General features: G+C 40.2%; 1 protein-coding gene across 1 annotated transcript in view; it reads left to right on the top strand.

Moving 5' to 3' along the window:
• LOC121861288 overlaps positions 1-25849 on the top strand; it is an 84479-nt gene that overhangs the window by 46817 nt on the left and 11813 nt on the right. Inside the window, exons 2-3 of the mRNA XM_042358933.1 lie at positions 4129-4243; positions 20784-20917. Of these exons, the coding sequence (XP_042214867.1) occupies positions 4129-4243; positions 20784-20917 (249 nt within the window). The remainder of the gene's footprint in view (positions 1-4128; positions 4244-20783; positions 20918-25849) is intronic.

The raw sequence follows: 25849 nt of genomic DNA, 5'->3' as shown, positions 1-25849 counted from the left end.
GGATATATCAGTTGTCTTCACGAGTGCTAGTGGATATGTCAGTAGTCTTCACGAGTGTTGGTGGATATATCAGTTGTCTTCACGAGTGCTAGTGGATATATCAGTTGTCTTCACAAGAGTTGGTGGATATGTCAGTAGTCTTCACGAGTGTTGGTGGATATATCAGTTGTCTTCACGAGTGCTAGTGGATATATCAGTTGTCTTCACAAGAGTTGGTGGATATGTCAGTAGTCTTCACGAGTGTTGGTGGATATGTTAGTTGTCTTCACGAGTGCTAGTGGATATATCAGTTGTCTTCACAAGAGTTGGTGGATATGTCAGTAGTCTTCACGAGTGTTGGTGGATATGTTAGTTGTCTTCACGAGTGTTGGTGGATATATCAGTTGTCTTCACAAGAGTTGGTGGATATGTCAGTAGTCTTCACGAGTGCTAGTGGATATATCAGTTGTCTTCACAAGTGTTGGTATATATGTCAGTTGTCTTCACGAGTGTTGGAGGATATATTAACTGTCTTCACGAGTGTAGGCGGAAATGCCAGCTGTCTTTACGAGTATAAGCGGATATGTCAGTTGTTTTCATGAGTGTAGGCGGATATATCAGTTGTCTTCACGAGTGTTGGTGGATATATTAACTGTCTTCACGAGTGTTGGCTGATGTCAGCTGTCTTCACGGGTGTTGGTGAATATATCAGCTGTCTCCACAAGTGTTGGTGGATATGTCAGTTGACTTTGCTCCGGGGATTAATTGTCAGTAATGGCTAGTGCTACTTGTGAGCAGGGTTGTGCCCTTCTGAGGGCCGAGTTAGTGAAAGTTAAGGACGAAAACTTGAAATTAAAGGAAGAGATTGCGAGGAAAGCGGGTGTAACGAAGACAGGCGAATGGAGGGTTGTGAGGAGAGGAATGATCAAACTGGTGGTGAGAAAAGACACCAAGTAAACGACAACAGCTAAGTGTAAAAACTATTTTACTCTTTTGATAGACGTATTGGACGTTAGCATAGTCAGGGACAGGGCTGACAAGGAAGGTACGAAAACCTTAATTGTTGGGTGATTCCCAGGTACGGTACCTGGATCGAGCTTTCTGTGATAAAACTAAAAATAGGATGAGGGTGTGTTTGCCAGGAGCTGGGGTGGGATATAGTTGACAGGATGGACAATATATTATCTGGTAATAGGAACAAACCTATTATCTGCCACAGTGCAGGAGGCAATGATATTGGCCGGTGTAGGAAAGACAACGAAGAAAATAGATTAAGCAAGATAGTAGTGACTAGTCACGATGTTAGTAAGCAAATAGACAAGCTAAAGCCTAATAAGTCACCAGGTCCCCATGAGATATTTACCAGAGTATTAAAGGAATGTAAGGAAGAGCTTAGTATGCCCTTCGCAAATTTGTTTAACATGTCATTAAAAACAAGTGTAGTACCAAAATCCTGGAGGATAGCTAATGTACTGGAAGCAATAATTTCAAACTCTATTCGAAATCACCTATAGAAGCACAAGTTGATCAATGATTCCCAACATGGTTTCACAAGCGGGTGTTCTGACTAATCTATTCACATTATTTTCAGCTTTTTTCGAATCATTGGACGACAGGCACGATTAAGATGTGGTATATCTCGACTTTAGCAAAGCCTTCGACAGAGTCCCCCACGAAAGACTAATAAGAAAAGTGAAGGCTCATGGCATTGGAGGAGAGATTTTAAAATGGATTAGGGCGTGGTTACAAGACAGGAAACAGACAGTAAGCATTAACGGCACTTAATCCGATTGGAGTAACGTCACTAGTAGAGTACCCCAAGGCTCAGTACTTGGACCATTATTATTTATTATATACATAAACGACATAGATATAGGCGTAGACAGCAACATAAATAAATTTGCTGATGACACTAAAATAGGGGGTGTAATTAAATCTGACGTGGACTCCGCATAACTACAGGAAGATCTAAACTAATTTTTCGAATGGTCTGAAAAGTGGCAGATGAAATTTAATGTGACAAATGTAAAGTACATAGGCTGGGAGATGTAAACAGAGAAATCAGATACCAGATGAACAACGATGTTATAGAGAAATCAGACTGTGAGAAAAATTTGGGAGTAATGATAAGTAGGAATATTAAACCAAATAAACAATGTGTACTTGCTCGAAACAAGGTTAACGAAGTAATTGGGTTCATACGAAGGAGTGTTAGTTAGAAGACTAGCAAGGTCATCCTGAAACTATATCTTGTGCTTTTGAGACCTCGATTTGATTATGCAGTTCAGTTCTGGTCAACGTACTACAGAATGGATATAGAATCCCTAGAAAGAATTCAGAGGAGAATAACAAGACAAATCCCGGGCATTAGGAACCTTGAGTACAGAGACGGGTTAAAGCATCTTAATTTGCACTCCCTCGAGAGACGTAGAGTGAGGGGCGATATGATCAAGGTGTATAACTGGAAGTCAAAACTAAACAAAGGTGATATAACAAAGGTACTCAAACTATCCAACCAGGAGCGAACTCGTAACAATGGTTTTAAATTAGACAAATTTAGATTTAGGCACGAGATAGGTAAACATTGGGTTGGAAATAGAGTAGTGGATGAGTGGAACAAGTTAACAAACATCATCATTAACTCAAATACGCTGGATAGCTTCAAACATAGGTTGGATGGATATAGAGGATGGGTGTAAATGGGACTGCCCAGGATGGGCCAATAGGCCCGCTGCAGTTTCTTCCATTCTTATGGTCTTATGTTACGCCAGCTGTCTTCAAGAGTGTTGGTGGATATATCAGCTCTCTTCACGAGTGTTGGTGGATATGTCAGCTGTCTTCACTAGTTTTAGTAGATATTTTAGCTTTCTTTGCACACTTCCAAGAACAATATTATAAATGCTACTTGTCCTCCCATCCTCTCACCCACCCATACCCTCACCTTCCCTTTCTCTCATCTTCCCTTCTTTTCATCCCTCTTTCCATTATTCTCCCTTCCCTTAGTCTCCCTTTCCATATCTCTTCCTTTCCCTTCCCCTTCCCTTTCCTGCCCCAGCCCTCCCCTTCCTCTTTCCTCTCCTCACCCTCTCTTTCACACAAATTTTATTTTATTTTTCCTTTTTTTCTACCTTACCTTCAACTTTGCTTACATTCTCATCTCTTCCCTCCCTTCTCTCCCTCCTCAAGTTCCCGTCCCTGAGGATGACAAACTCTAGCTGTAAAAATATAAACACAACACCACAACAAAGAGAGACAAATGGAGAGAGAGAGAGAGAGAGAGAGAGAGAGAGAGAGAGAGTGTGTGTGTGTGTGTGAGGAAGAGAGACAAGTCTCTCTCTCTCTCTCGCTCTCTCTCTCTCTCTCATACACACACACACAAACAATGGGAGAGGGATGTGCTGTGTTGTAATTTCATGGCACGTAATTGGATTGGTTTTACACAAGATCAACTCTTGAAAAAACCTTTGAAACCGTGATTTTTTGTGTCTGTTTGTGTGTCTCATTTTGCCTTTGTGGCTGTTACGTTCCTTCTGTTTATGTATAACTTGTTCCCTCTCTCTCTCTCTCTCTCCCTTACATTCCTACTAACAGATGCCTAAAACTGTACCTGTCAATTGCACTAGCACATTTAATCTATGATATTAATTACAATACATAGATCCATGTCGAAGCAGTTTATTGTATATGTTTTCATAAAATTTAACCTTTATCTCCAAACGTTTGTTATTATTGAATAAATATTTATATAGCTTTGTGTAATTCGTATTGAGTGCTATAGGAGAATGCTAAAGTATACTGAAGAAAAAACAAATGAAGAAATACTATGGTTGTCTACAGCAACGAGAGAGAGAGGGGTTGTATCATGTTTTCAGAATAAGAAAATTCAAATACTTTGGATGAGGGAATGACAGTATAGATAGGAATGGGTATAGAGTGTGGGTAGGAGGGCCAGGGGACGACAGAGGCTGAATCCTTGGAGAGATGAAAAAACTGAGAGAATTGGTTAAGATAGACCGAAAACTCTTGGAGTCCTGGGCCATGGTCGCCAACCCTCAGACTTAAAGATGACAGTTTTATTGATTAAATGATTTTATAATATTAATGTGTACCCTACAACCCTCCCCACTAACATCCACTTGCTCCCCTCAGTGGTGATGTCGCCGCCGTGTAGCAGTGTTAGCTACACCTACCAGAGGGTGAGTCACAGAGACCTTCAGTTGCCAGCGCCAGCGCCCCTACTACAGACCGTCATGGCCAGGATGAGGTCAGTGCAGTATACAAATATATCAGTATTGTAAGCCTATATCAGTAGAGTAAACCTATGTCAGTGCAGTATACAAATACATTATATCAGTATTATAAGACTACAACAGTACTACATTTTAATATATCAGTATACTAAACCTATATTAGCACTGTATTTTAATATACCATTATACTAAGCTTACGGTATATCAATACAGTATTGTATACCGATATACTTGTATATACGTATATAACTATATTAAGCCTACATCAGTACTGTATACAAACAAATCCGTATGCTCAGCATTGAATGCAATATATCAATACTTTATATTAATAAATTAGTATACTAAGTTTACATCAGTACTGTAAACCCCAACAAATTATTCAACACAGTAATTCCTGTACGTAAGATCTACATTTCTGGGGAATCCAATGAAATTTTCAGAAACAAGTTAGAACAGTTTTTCGTAAGTGACTCATCAAAAATTATCAGTCTACCAAAAAAGTTAAAAACTGGTTCAAGCTAATAATCCTTTTAAGAGTTTAAGTGCATAATCTGCACATCAATGGCCTTCCTCACTGAATAATTCAGAATAAATATCGAACAGATTTTCAAATAGAGTTCCTCCTTTTCTTTCTTCTGCTTCTCCTCCTTTTTATCATCTTTCCATTCATTCTCCTACTCCTCCTCCTCCTCCTCCTCCTCCCTTCACTGTTATTAATACAATGATTATATCATTACTTCGAAAACAATACTTGGAATTCTCTTGTGAAGATATTTCGAGGAATTCCTAAACACACACACACACACACACACACACACACACACACACACACACACACTCTCTCTCTCTCTCTCTCTCTCCATAATTTGAAGCCAACGTAATACCACAGAAGCTATTTATTACCAAGACACAAATATTGTTTTTTTGGGGGGTTTTCTTGTGAAGGATCCCTACCTTCCTTTCCCCGTATCTCTCCCCTTTTACCCCTTACCCTCTGAGGCCATTAATTCCAGCAGACAACTAAATTGGAAGAAATAAGACGGGGTTGGGGTGAGGGGGGTGAGGGGGGTGAGGTGGTGGGGGAGGGGGGAGGAGGTGGGGGGGAAGGAGATAGAGCCCCTTCTTAATCCTCAATACCACTACGCCTTAACCTCACCCAATACCACTACGCCTTAACCTCACTCAGTACTACTACGCTTTAACCTCACCCAATACCACTACGCCTTAACCTCACTCAGTACTACTACGCTTTAACCTCACCCAATACCACTACGCCTTAACCTCACTCAATACTACTACGCTTTAACCTCACCCAATACCACTACGCCTTAACCTCACTCAGTACTACTACGCTTTAACCTCACCCAATACCACTACGCCTTAACCTCACTCAGTACTACTACGCTTTAACCTCACCCAATACCACTACGCCTTAACCTCACTCAGTACTACTACGCTTTAACCTCACCCAATACCACTACGCCTTAACCTCACTCAGTACTACTACGCTTTAACCTCACCCAATACCACTACACCTTAACCTCACTCAGTACTACTACGCTTTAACCTCACCCAATACCACTACGCCTTAACCTCACTCAATACTACTACGCCTTAACCTCACCCAATATTACTACACCTTAACCTCACCCAATGCCACTACACCTTAACCTCACTCAATACTACTACACCTTAACCTCACCCAATACCACTAGAGCACTCCAACCTCACCTCAGTACTACTACGCCCAACCTCACTCAGTACTAGGCCTTAACCTCACTCAGTACTACTATGGCTTTAACCTCACCCAATTACTGCCTTAACCTCACTCAGTACTACTACATAGCTTTAACCTCACCCAATACCACTGACCTTAACCTCACCCAGTACTACTACATTTTAACCCTCACCCAATACCACCATGCCTTAACCTCACCCAATACTACCAGCGCCCAACCTCACCCAATACACCTTAACCCTCACCCAATGCCACACCCTAACCCTCACTCAATACTGCTCACACCCTTTAACCTAACCCACACCATTGAGTGCCTTAACCTCACTCAATACTCACCTTAACCTCACCCAATACCACTGTTGACCTTAACCTCACTCAGTACTACTAGCCTTAACCTCACTCAGTACTACTATTGCCTTTAACCTCACTCAGTACTACTACGCTTTAACCTCAACCAATACCACTAGCCTTAACCCTCACTCCAGTACTCACAAGCTTTAACCCTCACCCAATACCAATTACGCCTTAACCTCACCCAGTACTACTATTGCTTTTCTAACCTCTCACCCACCACTATGCCTTAACCTCACCTCACTACTACTTTTAACCTCACCCAATACCACTACGCCTTAACCTCACTCAGTACTACTACGCTTTAACCTCACCCAATACCACTACGCCTTAACCTCACTCAATACTACTACGCTTTAACCTCACTCAGTACCACTACGCTTTAACCTCACCCAATACCACTACGCTTTAACCTCACCCAATACCACTACGCCTTAACCTCACTCAATACTACTACGCTTTAACCTCACTCAGTACCACTACGCTTTAACCTCACTCAGTACCACTACGCTTTAACCTCACCCAATACCACTACGCTTTAACCTCACCCAATACCACTACACCTTAACCTCATCCCTTAGTTCCTATCCCTGTACCCAAACCCTTATCCCACCTTATAAATTCGACCCTTATACCCACTCTGTACTTATAAACCATATTTCCATTCTTTAAACCCCTTAGAGCCTCCCCTTATCCCCTTAACCCCTTCGGACGACCACTTATTCTATTCCAACCCCTTAGGATCAGCCATTTCTCCCTCTTTGCCCTTCAACACAAACCCTTACCCCTCCTAAACCGTTAAGAACTCGCCTAACCCCCCCCTTAGGAACGCTCGGTGCCCCTTAGTGTCATTAATTCCGGTGGACAACTAAATTGGTGGGGATCACGGCGCTAGAAGGAATAAAGGGAGGCCACAAGAATGCCTTCAGAATTCTAAAAAAAAATTCGTACACTCTTTTCTCTTTCTACGTCAAGTCAGGAACAAAGTGAACGATTTTAGTTACCTTACAGTCTCGGAACAATTTCGCCACCATTTTTTATCCTTTAAGTGGTGTCGTAACTAGACTGAGGCAATTAGATACGTCGCCATATCTTTATTTAGGTTGAGGAGAAAATAAACGTAGGGATCTTTGAGAATCTCGGAGGGTTGGACAAGAATGTGTCCAGGGGAGGGTTGAACACGCGACCTGCTGGCGACAGATAGTGAGTGTGGGAGGGCTGGAGTGGGAGGAGAGGGATTGGCAGTGGGGAGGTGAGGGGTGGAGTGGCCGTGTGTATGTGGAGGTTAGTGTGGAATAAAGTTATGGTGAAGGGTTGAGTGTGCGGAGGGAGGGAATGTTGGAATCGAGGTGAAGTTGGGGCAGAGTGGAAGGGAGAGGGTGAGGTTAGGAAGTGTAGAAGGTGTGGAGTGAGGAAGAGGAAGAGGAAGAGGTGAGGGAGTGTAGAAGGTGTGGAGTGAGGGAGAGGGTGAGGTGAGGGAGTGTAGAAGGTGTGGAGTGAGGAAGAGGGAGAGGGTGAGGTGAGGGAGTGTAGAAGGGTGGGAGGAGGAAGAGGGAGAGAAGGTGTGTGGAGGAGAAGAGAGAGGTGAGGGGAGTGTAGAAGGCTGTGTGGGAGTGAGGAAGAGGAGGGGGTGAGGTGAGGGAGTGTAGGAAGGTGGGAGTGAGGAAGAGGGAGAGGTGAGGGAGTGTAGGTGTGGAGGAGGAAGAGGGAGAGGGTGAGGTGAGGAGAGGGGAGGTGAGGGAGTGTAGAAGGTGTGGAGGAGGAAGAGGGAGAGTGGGGTGAGGTGAGGGAGGTAGGTGTGGAGGGAGGAAGAGGTGAGGGAGTGTAGAAGGTGTGGAGTGAGGAAGAGGAGAGGGTGAGGTGAGGGAGTGTAGGTGTGAGGAGGAAGAGGGAGAGGGTGAGGTGAGGGAGTAGAAGGTGTGGAGGAGGGGAAGAGGGAGGGTGAGGTGAGGGAGTGTAGGTGTGGAATGAGGAAGAGGAGAGGGTGAGGTGAGGGAGGTAGAAGGTGTGGAGTGAGGAAGAGGGAGAGGGTGAGGTGAGGAGTGTAGCTGTGGGAGTGAGGAAGAGGGAGAGGTGAGGTGAGGGAGGTGAAGATGTGGAGGAGGAAGAGGGAGAGGTGAGGAGTGTAGAAGGCGGGGAGGAGGAAGAGGGAGATGAGGTGAGGGAGTGTAGAAGGTGGGAGTGAGGAAGAGGGAGAGGGTGAGAGGGAGTGTAGGTGTGAAATGAGGAAGAGAGAGAGGTGAGGTGAGGGAGGTGTGGGAGGAGGAAGAGGAGAGGGTGAGGTGAGGGAGTGTGGTGTGAGTGAGGAAGAGGGAGAGGGTGAGGTGAGGGGAGTGTAGAAGGTGTGGAAGTGAGGGAAGAGGGAGAGGGTGAGGTGAGGGAGTGTAGAAGGTGTGGAGTGAGGAAGAGGGAGAGGGTGAGGTGAGGGAGTGTAGAAGGTGTGGAGTGAGGAAGAGGGAGAGGGTGAGGTGAGGGAGTGTAGGTGTGGAGTGAGGAAGAGGGAGAGGGTGAGGTGAGGGAGTGTAGGTGTGGAGTGAGGAAGAGGGAGAGGGTGAGGTGAGGGAGTGTAGAAGGTGAGATGAGGGAATGTAGGTGTGGAATGAGGTGTAATAAAAGTGTATGTGATATGCTTCGTTCTGTACTTATATAACTGTGTACACACGTGCGTATTAGTGTCCATACATACATACATACATACATACATACATACATACATACATACATACATACATACAACCTGCAAGCCATTACCCATACATAAAGACAAACTTGCGGTCGCGTATACGAGTAAATACACACATACTTACATACAGTTAGATTGATATCAGCATGTACCTGTATACACAAATTTGTTACACGTGCATAAATACATTTACTGTACTATTCAACATACAAATCACACAGTTCCACAATATATCAATTTAATGTAGACACGGCTAGATATACATTATACGTGAACAAAATGCACAAACTAGATGTACTAAGAACACAAACACCACACCTAAGAATACACACAAAAACAGTCCTGTACAGCGCCACCAGAGTACACAAACGTAGAGTGTAGTGTGCTGGGACTGGCATCGATTCAACATTGCTGCAGTACCGGGATCGAATCTCTATTGAAAGGGAGAGAGAGAGAGAGAGAGAGAGAGAGAGAGAGAGAAATGGGCAATGTTGAATTGATATCCGGTTTGAGCTGTTGCCGTAAAAGTTCCAACAGGTTCACAAATTTCCACCAACAAAAAAAAAATGGGAGATACACCTATCCCTCTATCTCACCCAGACAGATATCACACGTCACTCTAGACCAGTGATGTACAGTAGTGGAGCCGGAACACACAGGTACAGGGGGTTTTTTTTAGCGAGAGAACGTATATTATTACTCACGTCTGTCATCCCATTCGTCAGTACGTCACACATGCTAATTCCGTTCAGAAACTAAAGAATGGATTTGCGGATCGATATGATATTTCCTTTTGTTTAGGATCAGGTCCGCTTTTGTCACTCTTAAAACTCCTTTATTAGACACAGACAAGTTATTACGGGACATAGATTACTTTTAGTGATTGTCTGTTAGTGTCACGTTTGTTTGACCCGGCGAGGACTATCTGGCCTAACCCACCTGTAGCACGGTTCATCCCTATGACCTTTATATGAAGCTACTGATCTGACACCACCCAACAACTGATGACCATCGCTCACAAAAATCAAAGGTCTCACACACACACACACATTCAGACACAAGGTACTGTGTGAGGCACTCTAACTATTGCACCTGGAGTACTATATCATTGTGTTAACTGTTTGAGACAAACTAAGTACTTGGGTTCATACAAAGGAGTGTTAGTTTTAAGACTAGCGAGGTTATTCTAAAACTATATCTTGCGCTTGTCAGACCTCACTTGGATTACGCAGTTCAGTATTGTTCACCGTACTACAGAATGGATATCTAATCCCTAGAAAGCATTCAGAGGAGGATAACAAGACTAATCCCGGGCATTAGAAACCTCGAGTAGAGATACAGGATAAAGCATCTTAATTTGCACTCCCTTGAGAGACGTAGAATTAGGGGGCGATATAATCGAGGTGTATAAATGGAAGTCACCTGGAGTACTAGAAATATTGTGTTAATAAAGTAGTACAAGAAACCTTCAAGAACAAACCCGATCATTCAACAATATCTCAAAGCTATCAATGCCAAAAATATATATCTCGACTTTACATACAGTACTGTATATTTCAACCTTCCATACGATCTATATCCCCGGCTGCACTACCCTGGCCTCGTCGTCAATGGAACACTCCGACGGTATACGAGAACCCCACCATTTTTCCCCCCGGGGTTATACAGCACTATATTACTAGGACAGACTTACATATATACGTTGCCTCGTAAATCTCCTCTAGTTGGCCAGTAAGCCTAGTCACCAGGGTACGGGGAGGCCGCATGTTAACTGGGACGGCAACTAGTTTTAATATTGGTAGTTACAGAATTTTCCTCTCCCAAAAATACGCAGATATATACGGAATACTGACACACACACACACTGTATACAAACGCCACAATAACCTCACACTGCCGTCAAGCCTCAATGGCCAGGAACCATTATGGTGTACAAATAACAAACATTACCTTGGCAATATACCTAACACACTGTACAATATTACCACCTCTGAAAATGATACCGGGTTGAAAAGGGGAGTAAGGTGGAGAGGAAGTAAGGGGAGTAAGGTGGGAGAGGAAAAGGGGAGTAAGGTAGGCGAGGAAGTAAGGGGAATAAGGTGGGAGAGTGAAGTAAGGGGAGTAAGGTAGGCGAGGAAGTGAGTAAGGTGGGCGAGAGGGGGAGTAAGGTGGGAGAGGAAGGGGAGTAAGGTAGGCGAGGAAGTAAGGGAGGATGGAGAGATAGTGTGGTGGATGATGGGAGTAAGGGGAAGGAGAAGAGTAGAAGGAAGGGGGGAGGGAGCAAGGGGAGAGGAGGATGAGAGTAAGGGGGAAGGTGGAGAAAGAACGTAAAAAGGAGGGAAATACGGGAATTGGAGTGGAGTAAGGAGAGGGGAAGGAGTAGGGGGAAGAGGTGATGGAAGAGAGGTAAGGCAGTAAAGGGGAAGGAGAGGGAGGGAGGGAGGGAAGGAGTAATGGATGGTGGAGGATGAGGAGAGGTGGAAAAGGGGATGAGGAAGCAGGAGAGGGAGTAGAAAACAGGCAATGAGCATGTGAGTAAATAGAGTAGGATAGGAGAGAAGATAGGAAAGGAGAAGAGGTAGCAGAGGAAAGGGAGGGAATGGGATGGATAAGGGATAGCAAAGTCACACACACACACACACATACATACACACACACACACACACACACACACACACCACAATATAATCATCAACAAAGCTATTGACCTCGGGCTTCGGAGAAGTCTTATACCATAAACAGACTTCCTCAGTGACCGACGCCAAGCTGTACGCTTCGAGGGGCTGTCTCCACCTTTCAGTCACTCACCTGTGGCGTCCCCCAAGGCACCAAGATGGGACCACTCTGCTTCCTTATGCTCATCAATGATGCCCTAAGAGAAACCCCTGCTCGCTGGAAATATGTCGACGACTCCACCATTGGGATCAGCGTCAACAATTCTGCTCCCAACTATACCGCCCTTCAGGATTTATTGAACAGTCTCCAAAACTGGGCCACCAACAACCATGTCACCATCAACCATACCAAGACCATGGTTATGCACATCAACCTCTCCTCCGACATTGTCCCACCTCCTTCCATTACTCTAGGTCCGAACACACTCCAGGTTGTAGATTCCACGAAGCTCCTCGGCGTCACCATAGACAACAAACTAAATTGGAAACCACACGTCAGTGAAGTTATCAAATCCTCCAGTTTCCGTCTCCACCTCCTCCGCCGACTCAAGTCCCTCGGAGTTCCTGCACACGAGCTCCTCAGTGTTTACACAACATTCATACTTCCCAAGCTCACCTATGCCTCCCCCACCTGGTCTTCCTCCCTAAATGCCACACAACGTAAACACCTAGAAAAAGTGCAAAAGAGGGCATGCAAGATTATTCTCTCCTTCCTACTCCACATATCAAGAAGCGCTCAACACACTGACCCTTTCGACTCTCACTGACCATCACCACGACCTCATCTGCAAATTTGGTAAGAAGCTTCTACACCATCCTCGACACCGCTCCTACTACCACCTGAGATCCCTAGTCCGGAGAATCTGTTCGACACCACAACCGCATCAGCCCATACGTGCACAACTGATCGCTATAAGAACAGCCCAGTCCCAACCATTGTAAAAATTATCAATAACTTATAATAAACCAGTGTATATTCACTCCCAGTAAAACACTACTCCTTGCACTGTCACTATGTTGAAATGAACTGTAGTTTGAGCTTTTCCCCATCTAGTTATTATTGTCTTATTTGTGTCACTTATGTTACTTGTATATTATTTGTAATTCGAAACCCATTCCCCAAATATGTAACTGTATATTTTCAGCCTTCTGGCTGCCAAGCTCTTTCAATAAACCGTTAATTATTATTATTATTATTACACACACAAGAAAAAGAACCAGACAGGCGAATAAACACACACACACACACACATACACAAGAAAAAGAACGAGACAGGCGAATAAACACACACACACACACACACACAAAAACAAGAAAAAGAACGAGACAGGCGAATAAACACACACCCACACACACACCGAGAGAAACAGACATACAGACAGACAGACAGGGGCAGCAATAGTGTAAATCTCTCCGTTCCTCCCTCCCTAAGTCCCCCCTCTTATCTCTAAATTAACTCATTCATTTCTTTCTTCCTCCACTAAACACTTTTTCCTCCTCTTTGTGACGCTCTTTCATTCCTAATTATTTTTATCTCCCTCACTTTATCTCTCGTTCATCAAGGCCTCTAATCTCTCTCCCTCTCTCTCTTTCTCTTTCATCCATTATTTACTTATCAGATTCTTTCTTTGCCTGTATACTTCTCTCCTCCTGTATTCTCTCTCTCTCTCTCATAATCATATCACCATTACAAACACATAGCTCAAACCGTACCAGTCACTTTCATGGACCAATTTCACCCACATATTAACATAACACAGTCCAGTAGCTTATATGTGAGCCAGCCAGACGTCCTCCTGTACCACTAGTTAGGATGTAACGCACGAGCCAGAGAGGAGAGTGACCTGGGCACCGACCGTATGATTCTGTGAGGGAACTTCTACGGTGCAGCGACAGACAGACTGACAGGTAGACATCAATAGATAAACAGAAAACAGAAAGAAGGACAGCACCTGAGAGAGAGGAAAGGGAAATTAAAGTGGAGTAAGATGGAGGAGGAATAGGAGAGGACATAGAGGAATGGGAGGGTAAGCTCTAGAGAAATAACGATAAAAGGAAAGGGATAGACAGATAAAATGAGAGAGAGATTTTGTTCTAAACTTTCACTTGACCTTTCGCCCACAACGTTAAAAAGTAATAAGCTTCCAGCGTATCAAAATCCCCAGGACTTTAAAGTGAAAGTTTGGAGTCAATACGAGGAAGAGTTTGACACATGAGACGTCCAAAAAAACAGATAAATGAACTAGAAATTATAAAGAGGATCACTTTAAAGATTAAACACCCCAGCTATTATCACGTGATGATTAAACACCCTAATGCTCGCCTAACCTAATCTAATAAAACCTAACCTAACCTAATATAACCTAACCTAACCCTCACTAAACTAACATAGTCTAACCTAACCTAACCCAACCTAATCTAGGCAAATCCATCCTTCCTGGTAATGTTAGGTATTTAATCATCAGGTGAAATAAGCTGAGGTGCCAATTTTTCACGTGACGTGTGATCCAGAATAATCCAGAGTAAAGGAACATTAACGAAATATTTACATCGGTGTGTTAGTGTTATTTTTTGGTGAAGAATGAAATACAAAAAGAAAAAGAAAAAGAAAAAAGAAAATTTGAAAATGGAAAATATAGAATTAAAGACACACAGGGTTAACATAGAGAAAGGTAGAAGTTAAGAAGGAAATAAGGAAATGCAAAGGCGGACAGAGATAAGGAAGAAAGAAATAGCGATAAAACAATAGCAAGTATTAGTGAGAAGAGAAAATCCTCGTAATGTTTCCTACACAAAGGACGAAGGTAATTTCCCCCGTCCATAAACGCCGAAGGTGTTGCTGTAATGTTACAAAATACCGTCCAAATGTTGCAAAATGGCGGCCAAGTGTTGCAAAATAGTTGCTAAATGCTGCAAAGTAGTAACCAAGTGCTACTAAACAGAAGCCATGCCTTGCAAAGTAGCAACCAAGTGATGCAAAACAATGGTTAAATGTAGCAAAGTAGTCGCCAAACTTTGCAAATTAATGGTGTTGTTACAAAGTAGCTACTATATGCTGCTAAATATGAGTCAAGTATTACAAAGTAGCGACCAATTGTTGCAAGATAGAAGCCGTGTGGCAAAGGCCTGGCAAGTGTTGTAAAATAATTGGTAAGCATTGCAAAATAGCTGCGAAAAGGTGCAAACTAGTGGATAAGTGTTGGAAAATACCAGCTAGGTGTTGCAAAAAAAAGCTGATGTGTTGCAAAATAGATTGACAATCGTGTAAAACGCCAAAAAGTTGGGTAGAGTCGAAAAAATGAACGTTGTAGAAAAAATTCCCTTCACTCACCAAAAAAATCCAGCTCACCAAAATATCCTCCGGTATTCATTGTAGTTATTCCCTTGCTGATATAAAATAATATGACATAATAGTTCTCTGTAGCTTTTATATACTTTAATACAATATTTCTCTGTAGCTTTAATACAATATTTCTCTGTAGCTTTAATACAATATTTCTCTGTAGCTTTAATACAATATTTCTCTGTAGCTTTAATACAATATTTCTCTGTAGAATTAATGTAATATTTCTCTGTAGCTTTGGTGTATTATATATCAATAGCTTCCCTACCATACAATATGTACGTTATTGAATATATTAACAGAGGGATGGAGGACGACAGTATCCTCATACACACAAAGAGAAACGCCCCCCCAGTTTGGTCTGCGCTATGTGAACTGAGACTGTAGGTCATGAACTTGTTATATAACATTATTTAAAACTAAAAAAGGTCGCATAAGAGAGTTAAATAAATTAAAATATTCTCGTTTAGCAGCTAATAATATAATATATACTCTAAAACACAATATAATGTGTCATAATATAGTTAAATATCATATAATACTCTTGCTTAATAGCCAATAACATAATATAAATTACAATATAGATAAACATAACAAAATACAGTATAGTTTAGCATATTATAAGTCCATATACTGTAGATTAACACAACATAATATATAATGGTCTAAAATAACATAATTGAGCTTAATATAACATAATATAATAACACCTGACGGCGGGTAATTTCGTATATATTGGTAATTACTTTTGATGTTACGCGTAAATTTAATAACTTGATTATTATCCTCCGTCAAAGTAATTGTTTCAATTTTCATTAAAATTAAAAAAAAAAAAATCTTTGAAAGGAATATTTTTTTTATCAAACATCAAATTCCCACAACAATTGGATTGGATTGGATTGGTGTGTGTGTGTGTGTGTGTGTGTGTGTGTGTGTGTGTGTGTGGGTGTGTGTTGATAGGAGTAAACAGTTTTCTTACACAGGTATATCCACAGCACGTCAGTTTAACTCTTCCCTCGTTAAGGTTTAAACAGCGTTAAGAGCAGACTTTAAACACATAAATGGATTATTTCTGTATAATTATCCTTGGTGTCTGGGGGAGGATAAGAGGGGTAGCAGTAAGCCTTAACAAATTTCATAACGAAGACTTAAAATGTTGAGGGAACACATGAAGATTAGGCACCCCAACTTATTTCACCAGATCGTTAAACACTTTAACGCTAACCTAACCTAACCTAACCTAACTTCACATAACATAACCTAACTTAGCCTAATCTAACATAACTTATCTTAATTTATCATAACCTAATATAAAACTGCCTAATCTAACAACCTAACCTAACCTCACTTTATTTAATCTAAACTAACTCAACCCCCAGTTACCTTTAGAGTGTTTAATCGTCAGGTAGAATAAACTAAGGTGTCTAATGTTCACGTAATCACCTTTGATTACTTAAGAGAGGTACAGTAATACTCAGGACCACCGACTCGTGATAACTAACCAGAAAATGAAAGAAAATTTCATGTAGACGAAAACTTCTTTCTTATTTCTTGAACATCAAAAAAGTGGAGGCAGTGTCATTTTTGTTATTTTGTTTTTCCTTTGTAAATTAATTGACCAAACCTAACCTGAAATGATATAATTATACCCTAAATTAGGTTAGGTTAGGTTAGGTTGGTTCAGCTGAGATGTATAGTTTCATGTTCAGGACGAACAAGAAATCGATATAAAATATACGAAAGAAGTTTTCTTCTACAGAAATTTTTTCTTACGTTGTTTGTTATCTCAGGTCAGTGTTCTAGAGAATTACTTATCAAAAAATTAAGAAGTACAAATAAATCATTGTACTTAAGAGGCAAAGTAATCGTACTCAAATGGTTATCATCAACGGAGGATGACAAGACTAATCCCGGGCATTACGAACCTTGAGTACAGAAACCATCTTAAATTGCACTCCGAGAGACGTAGAGTGAGGGGCGATATGATCGAGGTGTATAAACGGAAGTCAGGGTTAAACAAATGTGATATAACAAAGGTACTTAAGCTATCCAACCAGGAGCGAACTCGTAACAATGGTTTTAAATTGGCCAAATTTAGATTTATGAGTGAGATAGGTAAACACTAGCTTGGAAATCGAGTAGTGGATGAGTGGAATAAGTTACTGAGCTTCATCATTAACTCGAACACGCTGGATAGCTTCAAATATAGGTTGGACGGATAATATAATTAGTTAATGAGCGATAGGGGTTGGGTGTAAACGGGTCTGCCGAGTACGAGCCACAATGGCCAGCTGCAGTTTTCTCCATTCTTATATTCTTACGCATTCAAGATGCTCTCAATGGGTTACGTCATCGTACTCAAAGGATTAAGATATTTCAGTGGGCAAATTCATTGTATTCAGGGGTTTGGCATCGTACACAAGTGGTTAAGACTGTGCAGGAAAAAAACATAATGAAAACATATTGAAAATTTTAAAATTCGAAGATATCAACACCTACTGCTGTGCCCTCTTTGTTTACAATTCTATCAATCACTTGCTTGACAATAATTATTTCCAGTTCCGGAATAATCAGAGATGCAACTTAAGGCACTCAGAGTTACTAAGACCGCCCCCCATGCTCTCCTCTCGGTCCCAGACCTCCATAAAATATCACAGTGTGAAGGTGTGGAACAACTTACCCCCACCCATTAGAGCAAAGACTACGCTCCCTTCCTTTAAATCATCTCTTAAAAAATATCTATTGTCTAAGTATTAATATTTCTTGTAACACCTACTATATTTACAGTACCTGTTTTTATTGTACCATCAAAACCGTTTTATCGGAAATTATCATGTAAATAGATAAGTAATTACCTTTGCAAAAAACATATTTGCCAACTAGACATAATCCTGACAGCTCTGTCCTCTTGTTCAACCTTATTCCTGTACAACCCATGTTGTACTGCTCCCCCATTATACTTATGTTTTCAATTCCACTGTAATGTATGTATAAAAAAATAATAATAAACATTGAAGTGATAACCGTGGTAACATTATGAGATGTTCTTATTACCACCATGCTATTGTACTATTCTAGATGATACTAAATGTTACATAATACTTCCTTGAGATAAATGTATAGTATATATCAGGTGCCTAAAAGAGAGCTCAGGTTCTCAACTGGCTCATCCATGTTAATAATGTTATTATTATCCACTCTGTATCTGTGTTTTTCTGGCTAAATAAACTGTTCCAATTCAATTCAATTCAATTCAACAAGCAGTTGCCATCGTATTCAAATAATTAAGACAACTTTGCGGATAAATTCACTGTACTCAGGCAAGGATGGTGCCAAGACACCCTCACCTCACCTCACCTTAACGTTATAAACAAATATACACTAAACATGGAACATTGTGGTGTCGGAGTTCTTTATTAATTCACCTGAACGAACATTCTGAAGAGTAGCTCCCTGTATCTGACCATAACAATGTGAATATTGTAGGATGTTGATTGGTTCATTCAGAAAGTTGCTCCAGTAATCAAGGAATAACAGCACACATTAGTCTTACCATTAATTTGTATGTATGTATGTATGTATGTATGTACGTCGTAGGCGACCTGTGGTGTAATGGTTAGCATGCTCGCCTAGCAAGCGAATGGACCGGGTTTGATCGCAGGCAGGATGAAACTATGGGCAAGATTCTATACGCCATTTGCATCTGTCTACCCAGCAGTAATTGGGAACCTGGATGTTAATCGATTTGCGGATCGTGTTCCGGGGTAATGGTTAGCCAGTGCAGTTGGCGAGCTGTCCGGTCTTCTCGGACTATTCTTGACACTGGGTCATGCAGCTCGTTAACTCAGGGTGTGGTTGTTGTGTTTACGACAGCTTCTACACCTTAAACAAATTCACGCCTAGGTGGCCCCAGGGCCGGCCATCCTCGTACACGAGGGGCAACCATTATGTATGCATGTATGTACAGTATGCATGTATGTATATATCATTCCTATATCCATGTGCATATACAGTATACAGTATGTTTACAGGGGTTCGGTAGATTACCTAAATAAATGAACAATGTCTCCAAATTACAGATGATATAATACAAATAAAGTAAGTGAACATAATAAAATATTCATCAAGTACGTCGCATCTCTCTTATAGTAAATGACCTGATATGAACAATATATTAACTGTAGACGAGAAACTAATGTTGTTAACCCGAGTAAAGATTTGGATTAGTTTAATAGTTTTTGTTAATAGATATTGTTATGAATAAAGAAACAAAATCGATATAAGAACAAGTGTAATTTGTTACCTTCTTAACTACCTCATTTAACAAGAGAACTCCCTCTTATAGTGGTAGTTCCATCACAACTAAATCACCGTTAAATGTTCTGTAATTATCCTCTGTACCATAAATAACATTAATTGCTTCTTAACTATCATTCCAGTTGCTTCCTACTCTCTAACTACCTCATTCAACAACCTAACTACCTATATTGCTGATGCTTATAACTAATAACTATCCTAATCATAACTAACCACTGTTTATTAATCTTTCTCTTTATTAAAAACAATTCTTTGATTATCTAAACTGCCCTTCTAATTGCTAGTTAGACCTTACACATCATTAGTTATATTACTTTAATCATTAATTAGATCACTACAATCATTAGTTGTATCGCTACAATCATTAGTTATATTATTATAATCATTAGTCATATTACTATAATCATTAGTTATATTACTATAATCATTAGTTATATTACTATAATCATTATTTATATTACTATAATAATTAGTTATATTATTATAATAATTAGTTTTATTACTATAATCATTAGTGATATTACTATAATCATTATTTATATTACTATAATAATTAGTTATATTACTATAATAATTAGTTATATTACTATAATAATTAGTTATATTACTATAATAATTAGTTATATTACTATACTCATTAGTTATATTACTATAATCATTAGTTATATTACTATAATCATTAGTTATATTACTATAATCATTAGTTATATTACTATAATCATTAGTTATATTACTATAATCATTAGTTATATTACTACAATCATTAGTTATATTACTATAATCATTAGTTATATCACTATAATCATTAGTTATATTACTATAATCATTAGTTATATTACTATGATCATTAGTTATATTACTATAATCATTAGTTATATTGCTATAATCATTAGTATCCCATCCTTAACTCCTTAATTGCCGTAACAGCAAGTAATCAGCATAACTATCCACAAACTACCTCTTTGTAGTAATCTCCTCTTCTCATTAACTACCAGAAGCCCCTTAACGACCCTTTCACAAATTAATTGCTTCCTTACCTCTAAGATTCCCTACAATCTGCCCTTTAATTAATCTCTGATAAAACAACCCAGTCACTAATTATCATCAACTACCCAGCCTCAGAATTCACCCCCTAACTTTGCCTGCTAACTGCAAGTAATCATCCCTAATTTACAAACCTCAGTGTTCACCCCTAATTAGCTACAAAGACCATTATCCAAACTTACTGTCCATTAACTACCAGTATATAGTCCTATTTACCCACCAAGAACATTATACAACCCTTTACCCACCAAGACCATTAAACAAGCCTAACTACCAAGACCATTATACAACCCCAACTACCCATCAAGATCATTATACAACCTTAACTGCTCCACCCAAACCATTATACATGCCTAACTACCCACAAATGACCCTTATACAACCTTGACTGTCCATTAGCTACCGTACGCAGGTTGTCGACGCCGTTCTGAGTGGCAGCGTGGTCTGCTGGGCGTGGCGTGTCTGCTGGCGGTGGTGGCGCTGCTGCTACGCCCACGCTGCCTTGGTGGCCCGCCCTCTCTACTCCCTCGGAGGTGAGAACTTTCGTCAACCTTCCACTACTTTAGACAATATTATATCATCTTCACAAACTTCCTGGGTTTATTATCACCATTTCTATTTTAAAACAAGTATTATCACCATTCACTATCTTTAAACACGTAGTATCACCATTCACTATTTTAAAACACGTAGTATCTGTTCATATTTTTAAAAACACATTCAACATCCACTATCTTCAAGCTTATTTTCATTCTATTTAAAATGCATTAGTATCATACTATCTTTAAACGTAGTATCACCATTCTCTATCTTTAAACACGTAGTATCAACATCCACTATCTTTAAACACGTAGTATCACCATTCACTATTTTAAAACACGTAGTATCACCATTCACTATTTTAAAACACGTAGTATCAACATCCACTATCTTTAAACACGTAGTATCACCATTCACTATTTTAAAACACGTAGTATCAACATCCACTATCTTTAAACACGTAGTATCACCATTCACTATTTTAAAACACGTAGTATCACCATTCTCTATCTTTAAACACGTAGTATCAACATCCACTATCTTTAAACACGTAGTATCACCATTCACTATTTTAAAACACGTAGTATCACCATTCACTATTTTAAAACACGTAGTATCAACATCCACTATCTTTAAACACGTAGTATCACCATTCACTATTTTAAAACACGTAGTATCAACATCCACTATCTTTAAACACGTAGTATCACCATTCACTATTTTAAAACACGTAGTATCACCATTCACTATCTTTAAACACGTAGTATCAACATCCACTATCTTTAAACACGTAATATCACCATTCACTATTTTAAAACACGTAATATTACAATTCACTATCTTAAAACGCATATTATCACCATCCACTATCTTAAAACACATATTATCATCATTCACTATCTTAAAACGCATAATTATTAACCACCATCAACTAATTATTATCACCATCAACAAATTATTGTCACTATTTACTAAGTCAACGAACGTATATGATCACCATTCACTATATCGGAACACCAGTCATTACTCTTCACTTATAAAACGTATATCACCGTTCACTAACTTAAAAGACGTATTGTCACCACTCATTAACTACATCCTACTACCACTTCCGAACCCACTACCACCACCAGCAACTAGACCAACCATTACTACCACCACTTTCGACAACAACAATCACTACAACCATCATTACCACCACCACCACCACTATCACAACTACTATTTCCACCACCAACATCAGCAACAACTACCATCACCACTAACAACAATTACAATAATCATTACTACCAACACCATCACCTCAAACCACCAACACCACCTCACCTCACCAACATTATCATTACCACCACCACCACTACCACTACCACCACTACTACCACCACCACTACCACTCGCAACTCCCACAATATTATAACAACATCCGAAATCCAATCAGAAATCAGGAGACTTGATAATACACAAATAATCGTCCCCCACTTTGATCTCTGGCGGTTTCCTGATTTAATTAACTCATTGGTGTAAATTACGGGAGCTTTAAAGTAAATTAATAATTAATATGCATGGATTAATAATTAAATATGCACGATTTATTTCATGTGGTTATCAGATTACACCCACGTCAAAATATAATTATATATATAGAGAGAGAACAGAGAGATAGATAGCGTTAGAGAGAGATAATGAGACAGATACACGGAGTGAGAGAGACAAGTATCCAGCGAGTGAGAGATATAGAGATACAAAAAGTGAGAGATAAAAATGAGACAAAAATATACAGAGTGAGCGAGAAAGATATAAAGAATAACAGATAGAGAGATATAAAATGAGGAAGATAAATAACTAGAGGAAGATAATGAGAAAGAGAAATATTAAGTCACACACACACACACACACACACACACACACACACACACACACACCCAGCACACACACACACACCCAGCACACACACACACACCTTTACAACCTCCCCAACACACACAACACTCCCTCAACACACACAAAAACACTCCCCCAAACACACACACAACACTCCCCCAACACACACAACACTCCCCCAACACACACAACACTCCCTCAACACACACAAAACTCCCCCAAACACACACACAGAGAGAGAGAGAGAGAGAGAGAGAGAGAGAGAGCCTATGTCAGATGAATAATATTAGCTGGCCCAGATAAATATCTTACCTGAATCTAAAGAAGCCATAATTAAGTTGATTCTAAACTCAGGTGAAGAAATTACCTGAGTCTACGGCAAATGAATAATTTAGCTGAATATGAATTACATCATAGTTTAAGGTTCGGGAATAATATACAGAGTAAGTGAAGTCTAAACTAGATGAATAACTTAGCTAACCCTAGACCAAGGAAATGATCTAGCTGGAGTTATACAAATTAAGTCATTCAGCTAAGTCTTAAACCAAATGAATAACTTAGCTAAATTTAAACAAAATAAATAATACAGCAAAGTCCAAATCATATGAATAATTTATCTGAGTTTACTCCCATAAATAATGAAGTCTGAACCGTATGAATAATTCAACTCAACCCTAAATCAGATGAATGATTTAAGTGAATCTCATCCACATGAATAATTATCAGGTGTTCGTGGTAATTATAATAGGCTTCTACTTTGTCACTCATCACCCCAACCACCTCCCCACACCCCCACCCCCACATTAACCCCCCCCCCCACCACACTACACAGCGGGTATTATCGGTGAATGATTCGTTATCCCTCTGTGTGTCGTCTCCTAATTATCATATTCCTTTATCCATGGTTTATCAGTGTCTCCATGAATGTGTGTTGAGGGAGTGTTGTGTGTGGAAGTGTGTGGTGTGTATTGAGAATGTTGGAGTGTGTGGAATGTTGTGTGCTGAAATGTGTGTGTGTTGAGTGCTGGTTGTGTGTGTGAGAGTGTTGTGTGTGTGTTGGGGAGTGTTGTGTGTGCTGTGTTGTGTGTGCTGGGGTGTTGTGTGTGTGTTGGGGGAGTGTGTGTGTGCTGGGGAGTGTTGTGTGTGTTGGGGAGTGTTGTGTGGGGAGTGTTGTGTGTGTTAGAGTGTTGTGTGTGTTGGGGAGTGTTGTGTGTGCTGGGGAAGTGTGTGTGTGTTGGGGAGAAGATGTTGTGTGTGTTGGAGAGTGTTGTGTGTGGGGAGTGTTGTGTGGGAAGTGTTGTGTGTGTTAGAGTGTTGTGTGTGTTAGAGTGTTGTGTGCTGAGAGTGTTGTGTGTGTGAGAGTGTTGTGTGTGTTGGGGAGTGTTGTGTGGGGAGTGTTGTGTGTGTGTGCAGGAGTGTTGTGTTTGTGAGGAATGTTGTATGTGTTGGGGAATGTTGTGTGTGTTAGGGAATGTCGTGTGTGTTGGGGAATGTTGTATGTGTTAGGGGTGTGTTGTGTGTGTTGGGGAATGTTGTATGTGTTGGGGTGTGTTGTATGTGTTGGGGAATGTTGTGTGTGTTGGGGGAATGTTGTATGTGTTGGGGTGTGTTGTGTGTGTTGGGGATTGTTGTGTGTGTTGGGGGAATGTTGTATGTGTTGGGGTGTGTTGTGTGTTGGGGGAATGTTGTATGTGTTGGGGTGTGTTGTGTGTGTTGGGGTGTGTTGTATGTGGTGGGGGAATGTTGTGTGTGTTTGGGGAGTGTTGTATGTTCTGGGGAGTGTTTTATGTGTTGAGAGAGTGTTGACTATGTGGTGGGGCCTTTTGTAGAGGCTTATAATATGTGTTGCACATATATTTACCTGTATATACAGTGTGTACACTTTTTCACATATATGTAAAAACCTGATATTCCTTAAAGTACATCAAATACTCAGTAGAGCCATAACCTTTAACTTAAAGCTCACATCGTCTTCATCAGAAATTTAATCAGTGCTCTGAAAAAAAACCGGTTCAATGAAAACAAATTTGTCTTTCTTATTCAATAAAATAATGAATAAGACGCATTATTATGCTTATTTCACCGTATTAATGGCACACCAGGTGAAAAACTTTTATTCTGATTATACATTACAATTATTAAGGATATCATGAAGATCAGGCACCCCAGATTATTTCACCTGATGATTAAACACCCCCTAACGCTACCGCGGGTTAGGTTAAGTAAGCGTTGGGGTGTTTTAATCATCTGGTGGAATAAGCTGGGGATCGTAATCTTCATGTGGTCCATTTCTAATCTTTATATCGTTTATACTCAGCTAAATCATTTATCTTAGTCTACTCTATCCTCTGATATTTATTCTTTATCTTTCTAAATGAAACCTTTTAACGAATCTTTGTATTATAATTTCTAGGGTTACAAAAGTAGGTTATGCGCTGTATATTTAATAGTCGAACTGAAATACAGATCCAAATTGGTTCTAATTTGAAGACTCGGACATAAGACGTAATGTAATATAAATTTACTCAATTTACACCCGAATCAGAGACTGAATCATCAAAATACAGCATCCTGGAAACCTGCCACGTCCTCTGTTCAAAATGCTCATTCACATTACAGTCGTGTGTCACGGAATGAGATCACGAGACACAATTATCTCTCGATACTGAACTACACATTTTTGTTCTTTTTTAGACACATCACCTGCTACGTGGGTGACAGCCCCGAATGACTCAAATGAATGCCAATCCACTCTCACTCACTCAATGATACACCTTTTTGACCATTTCGCAGTGACGTAGCTTATGAGATGAAATCCATAAGAGATAAGACCAGTGAGATGCTTCTTTAAACGTTAGAGCCAGAAAAAGTAGCCAATGAATGACAAGTAGAATAACAGTCGACCAATAAGAGACACCAAGACTTGACCATAAGCTGCGTTAGTGCGGCTTATCAATAGCTCTTAGTCAGTCAAATATTGAGTCTAATTACACATTTAACTGGAATATTTGAGGATTATGGTTTACTATAAATTTGTTGGCATT

Source organism: Homarus americanus, unplaced genomic scaffold (genome assembly GCF_018991925.1).
Source record: "Homarus americanus isolate GMGI-L3 unplaced genomic scaffold, GMGI_Hamer_2.0 scaffold42286, whole genome shotgun sequence".
Lineage (NCBI taxonomy): Eukaryota > Metazoa > Arthropoda > Malacostraca > Decapoda > Nephropidae > Homarus > Homarus americanus.
Note: the sequence above shows the minus strand (reverse complement) of the source record. Positions and strands in the feature narration are given on the sequence as shown.